The sequence below is a fragment of the Heptranchias perlo genome, chromosome 1 (genome assembly GCF_035084215.1).
Source record: "Heptranchias perlo isolate sHepPer1 chromosome 1, sHepPer1.hap1, whole genome shotgun sequence".
Taxonomy (NCBI): Eukaryota; Metazoa; Chordata; class Chondrichthyes; order Hexanchiformes; family Hexanchidae; genus Heptranchias; species Heptranchias perlo.
Window position 1 is genome coordinate 102734841 of NC_090325.1, and position 17556 is coordinate 102752396.

A 17556-nucleotide genomic window follows, 5' to 3' on the forward strand; every position below is an offset into this window, starting at 1 on the left:
TAATGACAACGTCAGGGTTGGGAGGGAAGGGTGTTGGTTTCTTAAAAGGATTCTGTCAATAGGGATTAGGGAAAATTGTATTCCTTAAACTTAACCAACAGACAACAAAGCAGGATTAGCATAAGGCAACCATAAGCAACATAATTAAGAGTGGGAAGGAGGCTCAGGAAGAAGAAAAGTCAATTTTCTGAAAACAAATATTTCTTCTTCCTTTCCATTATAGAACTGCAGTAGAATTAACCCTAGTAACATAGTAGTAATGTTGCTGGCATTGTTAAGCTAACTCCTTCCTGCAGCATGGCTCATATTACCCTGAGTTGACCTGACGTCGGTCTTCGTCTACACATGGAAGTGAGGTAGCGCAGCCGGGAGGAAGCGACTGCCCATGGTTGACTGATCCTAAGCCTCACGCACATTTTCGCATTGGTAGCTCCATTTATCGACTGCGTTCATAGATCCAGTTTTGTAATAAGATGACTTCAAAGAGGAGCGAAGGCGAATGGCAGGGGCTAGTGAATGAGGTGAGTTTATATTAAATGAATCAATACAAAAAAAACACTGCTGGTGTCTTGAAGGGAAATGTCATTCAGCGGAATTATATTAAAGAAATACCTGTTCTGACAGGGACAGTCTCTCGGCTCAGTGATTATTTGGTCGAAAGCTTCCTTGTTTTTAAAAAATTTTTGAGTTTGGTGCAAAATGTGATGGATCCAGACATTGAACCCAGAAAGCACAGCAGCCGGCGGGACTGCGGCTTCATTCGCGGGCAGTCGGTGACAGGAGCTGCGCGAATGTCGCTCCCAGGGGCTGGGATTCACGGATCACCTGCAGCACCTTTTGCAGCTCCGGGCTCCGGGCTCCCAGATCCGGCTCCGGTCCTCCACGTCAGGATTACTCGCGCAGCCAGTGCGCATGGGCGCAGGCACTGAACCAGACGCTGCACTGCTGCACATTGACATCAGTTGCCACGACTGGTTCAAGCATCCTGCTCACATCATTCAACACCTGGAACACGTTCGGAACGATGCAGGTTACAGGTGCTGTATTTTATTGTTAAGATGTGGAAAAAAAACAAGTTTGAAAAGCAAAATTAGATCCTTGTCAGGACTGCATGATTTCTTGTTCATGCCCCCCACCCCCCCCCCCCCCCCGCTGACATGTGGGTAAAGTTTGATCTTGCCCTCCAACAGGGACGGCCTTTATCAATGCAGCTACCTTTCCCCAAGACCAAAACCAGAAGCAAGAACGGGACGGGTGGGGGAGGGGAAGATATTGAGTTCTAAGTCAAAAGCAAAATACTGCAGATACTGGAAATCTGAAATAAAAACCCAAAATGCTGGAAATACTCAGCAAGTGCAAAATGTGCTGGATCCAGACATTAAACCCAGAAAGCACAGCAGCCGGCAGGGTTGTGGCTTCATTCCCTGACAGTTGGTGATGGAAGCTTGGCAATGCCACTACCAAATACATCTTCCCCTCCCCTCCCCTTTCAGCATTCTGAAGGGACCGCTACCTCCGCAACACCTTAGTTCACTCATCCATCACACCCAAAACCCGCTCTCCAACCCAAGGCACCTTCCTGTGCAAGCGCAGGAGATGCAACACTTGCCCCTTCACCTCCTCCCTTCCCACCATCCAGGGCCCCAAACACTCCTTCCAGGCGAAACAGCGGAATACTTGTACTTCTTTCAATTTAGTATACTGTATTCGTTGCTCACAATGCGGTCTCCTCTACATTGGGGAGACCAAATGCAGATTGGGTGATCGCTTTGCTGAACACCTCCGCTCAGTCCACAAGCGTGACCCTGACCTACCGGTCGCTTGCCATTTTAATTCCCCAGCCCACCCCCACTCTGACCTCTCGGTCCTCGGCCTCTTACACTGTTCCAGTGAAGCTCAATGTAAGCTCGAGGAACAGCACCTCATCTTTCGTTTAGGCACTTTGCAACCTTCTGGACTTAGCATTGATTTCAATAACTTCAGAACATAACCGCTGCTCTCAATTTTTCAAACTGCAAGTGCTGGTAATGGTTCTGATGTTGCTATTTACAGCTCCTCTAAACCCATCTTTTGTTTCTTAACTTGTCCCATTACTGCCCTCCTTGCCTTACACCATCATCCCTTTTGGCATTTAATCACTCCTGCCCTCCGCCCTATCGGAGACCTTCCTTTTTGTTCTTTCCTCCCCCCACCCCTTTTCCCTGGCTCTGTATTTGCTTAAAAACTGTTTAATCTTCAACTTCTTCCAGTTCTGACAAAGGTCATCGACCTGAAACGTTAACTCTGTTTCTTTCTCCACGGATGTTGCCTGACTTGCTAAGTATTTCCAGCATTTTCTGTTTTTATGCTGAGTTCTAACATTTGCTTTGTTGCTGATGAAAGTGGTTGAAAACCTTAAATATCACAAACTATCTGATTGAAAAGCGGAATAGGCTCGAGGGGATGAATGGCCTACTCCTGTGTACCTGTGTTTCCCTGAAAAAATGGACTTTCAAAAGCAGACTTTTGACAAAATGTCCAATTTTAAATCTTGGAATTTCCAGTTGATCCCTCAATCACTGGATTTTTAAAATTTTTTAATGGGATGTGGGCGTCGCTGGCGAGGCCAGCATTTATTGCCCATCCCTAATTGCCCTTGAGAAGGTGGTGGTGAGCCGCCTTCTTGAACCGCTGCAGTCCATTTCGTGAATGTTCTCCCACAGTGCTGTTAGGTAGGGAGTTCCAGGATTTTGACCCAGCGACGATGAAGGGACGGTGATATATTTCCAAGTTGGGATGATGTGTGACTTGGAGGGGAACGTACATGTGGTGGTGTTCCCATGTGCCTGCTGCCCTTGTCCTTCTAGGTGGTAGAGGTCGTGGGTTTGGAAGGTGCTGTCGAAGAAGCCTTTGTGAGTTGCTGCAGTGCATCCTGTGGATGGTACACACTGCAGCCACAGTGCGCCGGTGGTGAAGGGAGTGAATGTTTAGGGGGCTGCTTTGTCCTGGATGATGTCAAGCTTCTTGAGTGGTGTTGGAGCTGCACTCATCCAGGCAAGTGGAGAGTATTCCATCACACTCCTGACTTGTGCCTTGTAGATGGTGGAAAGGCTTTGTGGAGTCAGGAGGTGAGTCACTCGCCGCAGAATACCCAGCCTCTGACCTGCTCTTGTGGCCACAGTATTTATGTGGCTGGTCCAGTTAAGTTTCTGGTCAATGGTGACCCCCAGGATGTTGATGGTGAGGGATTCGGCGATGGTAATGCCGTTGAATGTCATGGGGAGGTGGTTAGACTCTCTCTTGTTGGAGATGGTTATTGCCTGGTACTTGTCTGGCGCGAGTGTTTCTTGCCACTTATCAGCCCAAGCCTGGATGTTGTCCAGGTCTTGCTGCATGCGGGCACGGACTGCTTCGTTATCTGAGGGATTGCGAATGGAACTGAACACTGTGCAATCATCAGCGAACATCCCCATTTCTGACCTTATGATGGAGGGAAGATCATTGATGAAGCAGCTGAAGATGTTTGGGCCAAGGACACTGCCCTGAGGAACTCCTGCAGCAAAGTCCTGGGGCTGAGATGATTGGCCTCCAACAACCACTACCATCTTCCTTTGTGCTAGGTATGACTCCAGCCACTGGAGAGTTTTCCCCCTGATTCCCATTGACTTCAGTTTTTCTCGGGCTCCTTGGTGACACACTCGGTCAAATGCTGCCTTGATGTCAAGGTCAGTCACTCTCACCTCACCTCTGCAATTCAGCTCTTTTGTCCATGTTTGGACCAAGGTTGTAATGAGGTCTGGAGCCGAGTGGTCCTGGCGGAACCCAAACTGAGCATCGGTGAGCAGGTTGTTGGTGACTAAGTGCCGCTTGATAGCACTGTCGACGACACCTTCCATCACTTTGCTGATGATTGAGAGTAGACTGGGCGGTAATTGGCTGGATTGGATTTGTCCTGCTTTTTGTGTTTAGGACATACCTGGGCAATTTTTCACATTGTTGGGTAGATGCCAGTGTTGTAGCTGTACTGGAACAGTTTGGCTAGAGGCGCGGCTAGTTCTGGAGCACAAGTCTTCAGCACTACAGCTGGGATGTTGTCGGAGCTCAAAAGCCTTTGCTGTATCCAGTGCACTCTGCCGTTTCTTGAGTGAATCGAATTGGCTGAAGACTGGCTTTTGTCATGGTGGGGATATCGGGAGGAGGCCGAGATGGATCATTCCCTCGGCACTTCTGGCTGAAGATGGATCCCAATCACTGGGTTGTTGGGTTTAAAACAGGTTGCACCCTTGTAACTAACCTAGTAGTTGAACCCAGTCTCAAAGCATTATAATTTTTTTTTTACCAGAGCTGAAAAATGCACACAATATAATTTACTCATGCCCTTGTTATATGAACCAAGATTTTGCAAGTGAGATGGGTTAGATAACACAGCTTCGCTCTTGCCAGCTGGGTTATTACTGGCCATATACAATGGGTGAAGATTTCCTCGATACATTGTAACAGAATTGTAAATGTATTCATTATAAGTGTGCTTGAGTTCATTTCAGAGGACATCCCCTTTTTTTTGGATCTTTCTTTTTCTCTGAAACTTTGAAGAATGTCATACATACACAGACATTTCACATTGCTTCATGTGAGTGGTACTCCAAGTTTTGAAAGAATCTGTTGAAGACTAATCCTTCAATCACCATGCCTATGCTCTTTGGAACTCTCTTCCAAAACCAATTTGTCTTACTACCTCTCACTCTGCCTTCCTTCAGAAGGAGCTTAAAACCTCATTGACTGCATTCAATCTGCCTTTATGATGCATTTTCTATTTCTGAATTGCTAGTCAACATTTTTTTTTTAAATTGCATAGGGGCCTGTACCATAGATCAAGAGACTAGAATTATTCCTGGTATGAATTAAGGATCCTGCATAGTTTATGCTATTCATTCAACAAGTGAGTCCTCATAACTTCTGAGAGATGGACACTCCTAAGTTATCCTGGTTCCTTGTGAAATAAACAGTGTGTTTCTGTGATATACATGAATTTTGTGTTATTTTATGAAAGAAAAATGAGGAAAACATGTATATTAGCAGTGGAATCTTCGTCTGGTATGGTAGTGTTTTTATTATTCTTGTACAGACCCAGTACCGTGATGTAGTGCCCTAATATACTTCGCGGCTGTCGCATTATAATGAGTTATTACTGAAAAGTTGAGGATGGCATATGCACGGATATGGTGGGACATTTATTCAGTTTTATTTTGCTGGTGATTTCATTATGATAGCATATTGGCATTTTTAAAGATTAAGTTTTATATTTCATTATGGTAGATAATTTAAGTTATTCTGATTCAGGTGTGTAGGATGATTATATTTTGTGTTGTGGTATTAATTTTACAAAAAGCTCATTTGTGTTACTGTGTTAGGTAAGAGTTGCTCTAGTTGTAGCTGACAATTGCTGGTGATGAGTGAGTGTGTAGATCTGTCTTTCCCCCAGCTGCTGATGGCTTGTGAAAATGGTTCCAATTGTGTTATCTTGCATAGATGGAATAAATTCCATATTTAAAGTATGTGAGATAACTATTAGTCATTTTGCATCATTAGTTTTATATGTTTTATAAGCTAAACATTAGTTGGAGCAGCAGCTTTTACTGACTGAGAGTAACCTAAAACTTTTACTGGGCGAGTGATTCCATGGGTGTATTCCTAGGAAGAACTCAACAGTGAGTTGCCGTTGTTAACATAGCTGCCTGAGAGACTCTTTGAATGAAGGCCTGCTGAGGCAATCCATGCTTACTTTTAAGCAGCCTGATACGCATCGGATTGGCAGAGCTGTAACTGTCCAGTGTGCGCTGGGAGGAGATGTGGATGAGTTTTTTTTTAAAGTACTGATACACCCCTCTTGGAGTGTTATTATGTATTTACTCAAGGGTTACTCCTATGCATATTTTCCAAGCACTGTGGTTTAGGCTAATTCTACCTGGATGGAATTCACAAGCATATCAAAACTAAATGTATTATGACCTTTCTGATAAGTATTTTAATGACCTATTCACATTGTATGGTGACAAATTTGCTGTTGATGACTTTTAAGTGTTTTAGCGATGTGTTTACAGGGCTGTGGAATGGTATAGACTGACTTAATTACTACCTGGTTTACAAGGTTGAGGGGCTTGTCAATAATTTTTGCAAACTAGTTAGTTTGTTGTCAAAATGTGGCTAGTTGTGTTTATAGAGTGTCAACAATGTTACTGCTGCAGCTAAGTTGATTGCTTACAAATGCCAGAAACAGTAAGTGTTTCAGTGAAAAAAATGAGTTGTCAACAGTCGCCTCCAGCTATACCGTGATGCTATGCTACCTAGTATAATATAAATCATGACTTGAAAATAGCCTGCGGAACTTATACCTTCTTGACTTCCTGTAAATAGAGTTCTTGTAATGTATATTAATACTAGAAAAAAACTCCAATCATTAAAAAGGCAATTATTGAAAGTAATGATATTTGCCAAGCACTGTAAATATCAAAGTATTTATAATATTTTAGTACCCCTTGATCCAGTGCAGCTAAACTTCATATACTTGAATTGTGTTGTCATCCCAATCTGGTCTTTTTATTAACCTTTTTTTATTGTACTGAGTTTTGTTTCCTGAAAGCTTTAAAAGTATGTAAATGTTTTCTTATAACTTCTGTTTGGATCATGGTCTGAAAATCTAGACTTTTACAACGACTCCAAATGTGGAGGGAAGCACCTGTGTGTACTATTATAAAGTTATACCATAACTAATGGATCTCCCGTGACAATGTTAGCAGTGTCAGTGGATATGATAGAAGTTTGTAACGTTTAAAGTGTGATGTACATTGTATGCAATATTTTCAATATAGTGGGTATAGCTGGCTTAATGCATGAGAATGTCAGCGAGCAGAGATGTGTTCATGCTTATGACTACTGTATAATACCGAATTTCCAGTCACGGTTGTGCCGCCGAGATCACGGGGGAATTTTAAACCCCCCCCCACGATGGGTGGGAGAGGGTTGGGTGGGGGCGGTTAAAATTGCAAAAATCTGAAACCTGACCCCAACCCGCCGTGGACGTGCCTACTTCCAGTTTAACCGAGGCAGGTTTGGGTGCAGCCCAGTAACCCTCTCTGGAGAGGCGGGGTCAGTGATTGTAATATGTTAATGAGGATCCTTTCATGAGATTTTGGCAGCGATTTGAAATTAACACCTCCTGCAAGGGTTTTGGGAAACTCAGCAGTAAAACGGAGGCGAGATTGAGCGGCACTTCATGGGGATGGTTAAAGGTCAGGTGTCCCGATATGAATAAAGGATCAGTGCTCACAGCTATTTTCTCAAAACTGTTTGGTGAGAGTGCTTTTTTGACAGACGTATTTGTACAGGTTGGAGGTGTTCACACAGAGAACATCAGGATGGGTGGCGTCATGGCTGGTTTAGGTTGGACTTTGGACAAGGAAGACAATCAGCTACACTAGCAGCAGCAAGGGTGTGGAGGGAGCTGCAGGTGGTCAGCAGACAAGGGAGCAACAGAAGGGTTGAGTTCGGAGGAGGCACTGTCCACGTAACGGTGTACAGCAGAGGCTCAGCCTCCTTGGCCTCTCGGAGGGACAGCATTTCCGAAGGCTGAGATTGTCACGTCAGGTGGTCGCAGACATCTGCAGCCTCCTAGAAGAAGACCTGCTCCCTGCTGGACCTGGTAGCCACGCATTACCAGAGGCTGTGAAAGTCACCACCGCCCTTGTTTTTTGCCTCTGGTTCCTTCCAGGGCACTACTGAAGACATATCGAGGGTCTCTCAGTCGGCTGCACATAAGGCAGGTGACTGATGGATAGTTTTCCACGGCTGTAAGTTAGGTTAACTTTCCCTGTGATGAAAATAGCCAGAATGAGCAGGCATTTGGATTTGTATCTCTGGCTGGCTTCTCACAGGTACAGGGTGCCATTGATTGCACTCACGTGGCAATCTGAGCACCACGAGATCAACGAGAAGTAGTCATCAACCACAAGGGATTTCATTCTATGAATGTTCAGCTGGTGTGCAACCACAAGAAAAGGTTCATGCAGGTCTGCACCAGATTCCCAGGGAGCTGCCATGATGCTTTCGTACTGCGGCAGTCCAACACCCCTCACCTATTCGTACCTGGAACCACTCTTAGGGGTGGCTGCTAGGCGACAAAGGATACCCCTTCATACTTGGCTGATGACATCTCTGAGGAACCCCACCAATGAACCTCAAGAGCGCTACAACGACAGCTATATAACAACCTGATGTGTCATTGAGCAAGCCACGGCATGCTCAAGGTGTACTTCAGGTGCCTGGACAGGTCTGGAGGTGCCCTTAAGTACTCGCCAGTGAGGGTCTCCAGGATAATCATTGCACAACATAGCGCAGCAGCAAGGACTAGAGGTGGAGGAGGAACAAGCTGCTCATCACTCATCATCTGATGAGGATTCCAATGGAGAGGAGAAGGAGGGGAAGATGAAGATGGGTCACCCAACGTCAGAGCAGCCGCTCACATTGCTGCTTCGGATGCCAGGGTTGCCCTAATAGTTCGATGGTTCAGTTAGCCACTCACACTGGAATAATGTAACTATCACATCCTCCACCCCCTCCCACTCCCAACCGCACTGACACTAAGCAGTCCTGTAAGCGACCATCCACCCATTGCACATGCACTAATTGCTCCCTGTAAATTCACGTCTTCACATTCATCACCAAGCAACTGAAAACCCGAGTTGTCACTTGGCAGGCAAGATTGGTGAACACGGGAAAGTGGTGCAAATGAATAAATTTTATGTGAATAAATAAATTAATGAAACTTAATAACACAACACTTTCATAAACACCCATGTGCATATCCTTGGTGAACTACAAAGCTTTTTTTTTCCTTTCCCTATCGCTCCAACATGGTGCAACCCCTGTGGCTTCAGTAGAGGTAGAGGCAGGCTGCTGAGATCGTTGCTTTGACTTTTGAGACGCTCTTGGCCGACGACCTCTGGGTGTTGGAGCTCGTGAGGGTCCTGCCAAAGACTTCTCCAGCTGCACCTGTGCAGGGGCACACTCTGCCATCGGGAGAGGAGGCAGCATGTCGGGTACTAGTTGAGGGGGGGGACAACAGGTGAGACATGAGGGCGCGTAGAGTGGAGTCCCCACTTCCATGTCCCCTTTCACCATCAACCCTCTCCTGGGCCAGTGGCACATCACTCCTATCTCACTGCAGGGGAACAGCTTGCTGCAGATCAGTGACGCCTTGTAAGGCCATGACTTAAGGCAGCAGACATGTTGTCATCCAAAGTTTGCACGGCCATGGTCAGGGCCTGCATGGACTGATTTGATTGCTGCGATTGAAATTCCATGGAGGAGGCCAATCTATCCCTGGAAGACATCCTCGCAATGGCCTGCAACATCAATCCACAAATGTTGGAGCTGGACTCCTCCATCCTATCTGCTATTGTGGACAGTGTGCGTGGCACAACTGCCAGTACCTTGCAAATTTGCTTCTGACCCTCTATGATTATCCCCCAGGGTTCAGCATATATATCCAGCTGAGCAGGAGAGGAGTGTGCCCTGCGATACAGACCCTCCACAACTGTCCCGACCACCACTCTCTGCTCACTTGTGAACTGTGACTCACCAGGTGAGAACCCAACTACCTGTCTGAGGACCCACCGAAATTTATAGCAGTGATGCTGGAATTAATTTTCTGGTTTTTTTTCAATTTTCTTCACTTTCTCGAAGACTGTAACTCCTTCTTGGAACAGTGTTCTTGGACATCAATCACCCTCCAGTACCTCGCCCCATTGGTCACTCTTCCTGTATGAGCTGAGGTAGTGAGGGCTGGATTCTCCATTTTTCCGGCAGGGATTTCCGCTCGCTCCTTCGACCATGCGTGATCCCTGATCCATTTACCTTGGTCAGGGGTTGTTTAATGTGCAGGATGGGTTCCCGGCAGGATTCCTGCCACCACTAGGCCCTCTTCTTCCATCCTGGCGCTTCGGTGCCTACTTGCCTCTCACTTCCCCCATGGGTCCTAGCTTCACTGGAGCTAACGCTGGGCTCTTCTCTGCTTCCTATTAGAGGAAGTGCATCCAGTAAAGACTGCGGAGAGTTAGTGGGTTAGTATAAATCTGTGGAACGGCGAGCACTGTTGGTTCACCACACCAAGCAATTTCTGGGCTAGTGTCTTTAAAGAAAGAACTTCCATATAAATAGCACCTTTCATATCCTAGCCCATGACTTGCTTTTGAAGTGTAGTCGCTGTTTTGTTATGCAAACACAGCAGCCAATTTACACATAGCAACGTCCCACAAATAGCAATGACCAATCTGTTTTTGGAGGTGTTGATTAAATATTGTCCAAAGTAGTGGGATATTTTACATCCACCAGATACGGTAGCATAGTGGTTATGTTACTGGACTGGTAATCCAGAGTCATGAGTTCAAATCCCGCTACGGTAGCTGGGGAATTTAAATTTAATTAATTAAATAAAATCTGGATTTAAAAAAAACTAGTATCAGTAATGGTGGCCAAGAAACTACCGGATTGTCATAAAAACCCATCTGGTTCACTAATGTCCTTCAGGGAAGGAAACCTGCCATCCTTACCTGGTCTGGCCTTTATGTGACTCCAGACCCACAGCAATGTGGTTGATTCTTAATTGCCCTCTGAAATGGCCTAGCAAGCCACTCAGTTGTAAAATCTTGCCAAAAGCAGTCATAATAAGAATAAAATTGGATGGACCACTAGGCACCGGACACGACAAAGGCAAACCAAGCCCAGTCGACCCTGCAAAGTCCTCCTCACTGACATCTGGGGACTTGTGCCAAAATTGGGAGAGCTGTCCCACAGACGAGTCAGGCAACAGCCTGACATAGCCATACTCACAGAATCATACCTTTCAGACTCTTCCATCACCATCCCTGGGTATGTCCTGTCCGACTGGCAGGACAGACCCACCAGAGGTGGCAGTACAGTGATATACAGTCAGGAGGGAGTGGCCCTGGGAGTCCTCAACATTGACTTCGGACCCCATGAAATCTCATGGCATCAGGTCAAACATGGGCAAGGCAACCTCCTGCTGATTACCACCTACTGTCCCCCCTCAGCTGATGAATCAGTCCTCCTCCATGTTGAATACCACTTCGAGGAAGCACTGAGGGTAGCAAGGGCACAGAATGTACTCTGGGTGCGGGACTTCAATGTCCATCACCAAGAGTGGCTCCTGAAGGACATAGCTGCCAGACTGGACCTGCGGCAGGTGGTGAGCGAAAAACCTACATGACCTCGTCCTCACCAATCTACCTGTCGCAGATGCGTCTGTCCATGACAGTATTGGTAGGAGTGACCACCGCACAGTCCATCTTCACACTGAGGACACCATCCAACGTGTTGTGTGGTACTATCATCGTGCTAAATGGGATAGATTCTGAACAGATCTAGCAGCTCAAAACTGGGCATCCATGAGGCGCTGTGGGCCATCAGCAGCAGCAGAATTGTATTCCAGCACAATCTGTAACCTCATGGCCGGGCATATTCCTCACTCTACCTTTACCAACAAGCCAGGGGATCGACCCTGGTTCAATGAGGAATGTAGAAGGGCATGCCAGGAACAGCACCAGGTGTACCTAAAAATGAGGTGCCAACCTGGTGAAGCTACAATTCAGGACTTCATGCCTCTAAACAGCGGAAGCAACATGCTATAGACAGAGCTAAGCGATTCCACAACCAACGGATCAGATCAAAGCTCTGCAGTCCTGCCACATCCAGTCATGAATGGTGGTGGACAATTAAACAACTAACTGGAGGAGGAGGCTTTGGAAACATCCCCATCCTCTATGATGGTGGAGTCCAGCACGTGAGTGCAAAAGACAAAGCTGGAACGTTTGCAACCATCTTCAGCCAGAAGTGCCGAGTGGATGATCCATCTCTGCCTCCTCCCGATATCCCCACCATCACAGAAGCCAGTCTTCAGCCAATTTGATTCATTCCACGTGCTATCAAGAAATGGCTGAGTGCACTGGATACAACAAAGGCTATGGGCCCCGACAACATCCTGGCTGTACTGCTGAAGACTTGTACTCCAGAACGAGCCGCGCCTCTAGCCAAACTGTTCCAGTACAGCTACAACACTGGCATCTACTCGACAATGTGGAAAATTGCCCAGGTATGTCCTGTCCACAAAAAGCAGAACAAATTACCGCCCCATCAGCCTACTCTCAATAATCAATAAAGAGATGGAAGGTGTCGTCGACAGTGCTATCAAGCGGCACTTACTCACCAATAACCTGCTCACCGATGCTCAGTTTGGGTTCCGCCATGACCACTTGGCTCCAGACCTCATTACAGCCTTGGTCCAAACATGGACAAAAGAGCTGAATTCCAGAGGTGAGGTGAGAGTGACTGCCCTTGACATCAAGGCAGCATTTGACCGAGTGTGGCACCAAGGAGCCCTAGTAAAATTGAAGTCAATGGGAATCAGGGGGAAAACTCTCCAGTGGCTGGAGTCATACCTAGCACAAAGGAAGATGGTAGTGGTTGTTGGAGGCCAATCATCTCAGCCCCAGGACATTGCTGCAGGAGTTCCTCAGGGCAGTGTCCTAGGCCCAACCATCTTCAGCTGCTTCATCACTGACCTTCCCTCCATCATAAGGTCAGAAATGGGGATGTTCGCTGATGATTGCAGTGTTCACTTCCATTCGCTACCCCTCAGATAATGAAGCAGTCTGTGCCCGCATGCAGCAAGACCGGGACAACTTCCAGGCTCGGGCTGATAAGTGACAAGTAATATTCGCGCCAGACAAGTGCCAGGCAATGACCATCTCCAACAAGAGAGAGTTTAACCACCTCCCCTTGACATTCCAAGGCGTTACCATCGCCGAATCCCCCCAATCAACATCCTGGGAGTCACCATTGACCAGAAACTTGACTGGACCAGCCATATAAATACTGTGGCTGCAAGAGCAGGTCAGAGGCTGGGTATTCTGTGGCGAGTGACTCACCTCCTGACTCCACAAAGCCTTTCCACCATCAACAAGGCACGAGTCAGGAGTGTGATGGAATACTCTGCACTTGCCTGGATGAGTGTATCTCCAACAACATTCAAGAAGCTCGACACCATCCAGGACAAAGCCGCCCGCTTGATTGGCACCCCATCCACCACCCTAAACATTCACTCCCTTCACCACCGGCGCACTGTGGCTGCAGTGTGTACCATCCACAGGATGCACTGCAGCAACTCGCCAAGGCTTCTTCGACAGCACCTCCCAAACCACGACCTACCACCTAGAAGGACAAGGGCAGCAGGCACATGGGAACAACACCACTTGCACGTTCCCCTCCGAGTCACACACCATCTCGACTTGGAAATATATTGCCGTTCCCTCATCGTCGCTGGTTCAAAATCCTGGAACTCCCTTCCTAACAGCACTGTGGGAGAACCTTCACCACACGGACTGCAGTGGTTCAAGAAGGTGGCTCACCACCACCTTCTCAAGGGCAATTAGGGATGGGCAATAAATGCTAGCCTCGCCAGCGACGCCCATATCCCATGAACGAATAATAAAAAAAAAAATTTGGGGCCTCTGATTAATGTCTCGTGCAAGACAGCATCTCTGGGTTAGGAGTGGGTGAGTGGGAAAGCAAAACCACTTCTACCGTCTGAGCCAGTTTTGCTGATAGTACTCACAGAAAGATGAATTCAACCATCCAGCCCTTTCAGTGAGTGCATGAAGTACATTTTCAGTGGATGGGAAAGGCTGATATTATTTAAAAATCCTGCACAGAGTTTAATAGTGTAGTGTGGAAAAGTTAGCTCCCTGCCAACCACATCTTCTGTTGGCCCATACCAAACAGCAATGATTAATGCCTGTAGCAAATCCATGGCCAAATCTGCCATGTTTCCGAGTCAAGTACTGTTTGATTGTGAGACAGGTGGGGGAGGGGAGGTGAAATAAGAGCAAACTCAATAACAAAAGCCTTAAGCTATTATTTCACAACTGAAGGAGACCACACAGCTCACAAGAAATAGTGGGGTCAAGTTTCCGCTTGCTTCCACTCGTAATATCAGTACAATCTGGGCGGAATCGGCCAAACCAGCGCAAAAGGTCAGGGAGTTTTGAACGTTTGAGTTATGCCCAAAACCACTGTGTTCGTGTTTCCCGCTATCTTTTACGCTGGTGCAAGATTCAATTCGCCCGAGTCAGGCCCTGCCCACAAAACTAGCCACAACCGCAGGTCCAAATTGAGAGATTAGGAACATAGGAAAATAGGAACATAGGAACAGGAGTAGGCCATTCAGCCCCTCGTGCCTGCTCCGCCATTTGATAAGATCATGGCTGATCTGTGATCTAACTCCATATACCTGCCTTTGGCCCATATCCCTTAATACCTTTGGTTGCCAAAAAGCTATCTATCTCCGATTTAAATTTAGCAATTGAGCTAGTATCAATTGCCGTTTGCGGAAGAGAGTTCCAAACTTATACCACCCTTTGTGTGTAGAAGTGTTTTCTCATCACACTCCTGAAAGGTCTGGCTCTAATTTTTAGACTGTGCCCCCTACTCGTAGCAGAAATAGTTTCTCTCTATCCACCCTATCTGTTCCCCTTAGTATCTTATAAACTTCGATCAGATCACCCCATAACCTTCGAAACTCTGGAGAATACAACCCTAATTTGTGTAATCTCCCCTCGTAACTTAACCCTTGAAGTCCGGGTATCATTCTAGTAAACCTACGCTACACTCCCTCCATGGTCAATACGTCCTTCCGAAGGTGCAGTGCCCAGAACTGCTCACAGTACTCCAGGTGCGGTCTAACCAGGGTTTTGTATTGCTGCAGCATAACTTCTGCCCCCTTGTACTCCAGTCCTCTAGATATAAAGGCCAGCATTCCATTAGCCTTTTTGATTATTTTCTGCACCTGTTCATGACACTTCAATGATCTATGTACCTGAACCCCTAAGTCCCTTTGGACATCCACTGTTTTTAACTTTTTGCCATTTAGAAAGTACCCTGTTCCATCCTTTTTTGATCCAAAGTGGATGACCTCACATTTGTCTTCACTGAATTCCATTTGCCACAGTTTTGCCCATTCACCTAATCTATCAATATCGCTTTGTAATTTTATGTTTTCATCCACACTGCTTACAATGCCACCAATCTTCGTGTCATCGGCAAACTTAGATATGAGACTTTCCATGCCTTCATCTAAGTTGTTAATAAATATTGTGAATAATTGAGGCCCTAAGACAGATCCCTGCGGGACTCCACTAGTCACATCCTGCCAATGTGAGTACTTACCCATTATCCCTACTCTCTGTCGCCTTTCGCTCAGCCAATTTCCTAACAGCACTGTGGGAGAACCTTCACCATGCGGACTGCAGCGTTTCAAGAAGGCAGCTCACCACCACCTAACTTGGACAAGTGTGGAGTAATTAAGGAAAGCCAGCACGGATTCGTTAAAGGCAAATCGTGTTTAACTAACTTGATTGAGTTTTTTGATGAGGTGACAGAGAGGGTTGATGTGGTGTATATGGACTTCCAAAAGGCATTTGATAAAGTGCCATATAATAGGCTTTTCATCAAAGTCGAAGCCCATGGAGTAAAAGGGGCAGTGGCAGCATGCATACGAAATTGGCTAAGTGACAGGAAATAGAGAGTAGTGGTGAACGGTTGTTTTTCGGACTGGAGGAAGGGATACAGTAGTGTTCCCCAGGGGTCGGTACTAGGATCACTGCTTTTCTTGATCTATATTAATGACTTAGACTTGAGTATACAGGACACAATTTCAAAATTTGCAGATGGCACATAACTTGGAAGTGTAGTGAATAATGAGGAGGATAGTGATAGACTTCAAGAGGACATAGACAGGCTGGTGTAATGGGTGGACACGTGGCAGATGAAATTTAACGCAGAGAAGTGTGAAGTGATACATTTTGGTCGGAAGAATGAGGAGAGGCAATATAAACTAAAGGATAAATTCTAAAAGGGTTGCAGGAACAGAGACACCTTGGGGTATGTGTACAGGTCGTTGATGATGACAGGGCAGATTGAGAAAGTGGTTAAAAAATCATATGGGATCCTGGGCTTTATAAATAGTGGCAGAGTACAAAAGCAAGGAGGTTATGATGAACCTTTACAAAACACTGGTTTGGCCACATCTGGAGTATTGTCTCCAATTCTGTGCACTGCACTTTAGGAAGGATGTGAAGGCCTTAGAGAGGGTGCAGAAAAGATTTACTAGAATAGGTTCCGGGGATGAGGGACTTCAGTTACGTGGATAAACTGGAGAAGCTGGGGTTGTTCTTGTTAGAGCAGAGAAGGTTGAGAGAAGATTTGATAGAGGTGTTCAAAATCATGAGGGGTCTCGACGGAGTAGATAGAGAGAAACTGTTCCTATTGGCGAAAGGGTTGAGAACCAGAGGACACAGATTTAAGGTGATTGGCAAAAGAACCAAAGGCGACATGAGGATAAACTTTTTTACGCAGCGTGTAGTTAGGATCTGGAATGCACTGCTTGAAAGGGTGGTGGAGGCAGATTTAATCATAGCTTTTGAAAGGGAATTGGATAAGTACTTGAAAGAAAAAAATTTGCAGGATTACGGAGAAAGGGTGGGGAAGTGGGACTAGCTGGATTGCTCTTGCAGAGAGCAGGCACGGGCTCGATGGGCGAAATGGCCTCCTTTGTGCTGTAACCATTAACATAAGAAATAGGAGCAGGAGTAGGCCAATCGGCCCCTCGAGCCTGCTCCGCCATTCAATAAGATCATGGCTGATCTGATCCTATGATTCTATGTTCTATTAGGCTGCCCGATGGTGTTGGTTCATGGAAGATTTTCCGTTTGTGATTATGCAAATAAATTTTAACGGAAACTATTGCGCCCAAGCGGAAACTCTACCCCAGTTACTCTTGAGTTATACAGGGTTCCTGCATTTGCAGCATTAACGGTTTACTAGAAAATTTCCTGCATAGAATTTTATTTATATGGTGGGCATGTTTGAGTATTCCATTATCTTGTTTTGAATTTTAAATAAACATACATATAAACATTAAGAGATTTAGCCCAATAAAGTACTGTTCTTGCTTTTTATGCAGAATGCTAAGAATTGTAAGTCTATAATGCTTAGCAGCAGTTATTATAGAATACACGCATCAGTTAATGATTGCTCATCGAAGAGTTAAGAATGCGTGCTTGCTAGTTACTGGACATCGCAACTATCAGAGCATTTTACTGCTCATTGGCATTTTGGTTTGGACTACTTATATTACATTTTTTAGTGTGAATTATAGTATGCCATTGGTCTGCAACCAAAAAATGGTAAACGATAGTTATTACTTTAAATATTTAATTCAGCTATATTTTGATAAATGGTGCCAAGAAAAATTGTGTTGGAAATAAAAATGTTGCCAGGCCTACAAAATAAAATATTTCTGAGACAGCAATGGTGTTGAAAACATTTTTAGTCTTCCTGTTGCAGGGCTCAGAATATCATTCTTCGGCATATATATTGTCTATGCAATCTCTCAAATACCAAAATAATTGTTTTTTTTAAGTATTTTTGCTGAATTGTTTAGCACTA

General features: G+C 45.7%; 1 protein-coding gene across 1 annotated transcript in view; it reads left to right on the forward strand.

The window, feature by feature from the left end:
* The first annotated feature begins 375 nt into the window (after positions 1 to 375).
* Positions 376 to 17556, forward strand: part of ccdc149a (coiled-coil domain containing 149a) — a 133142-nt gene continuing 115961 nt past the window's right edge. The window contains exon 1 of the mRNA XM_068001584.1: positions 376 to 521. Within this exon, the coding sequence (XP_067857685.1) occupies positions 474 to 521 (48 nt within the window). The 5' untranslated portion in view covers positions 376 to 473. The remainder of the gene's footprint in view (positions 522 to 17556) is intronic.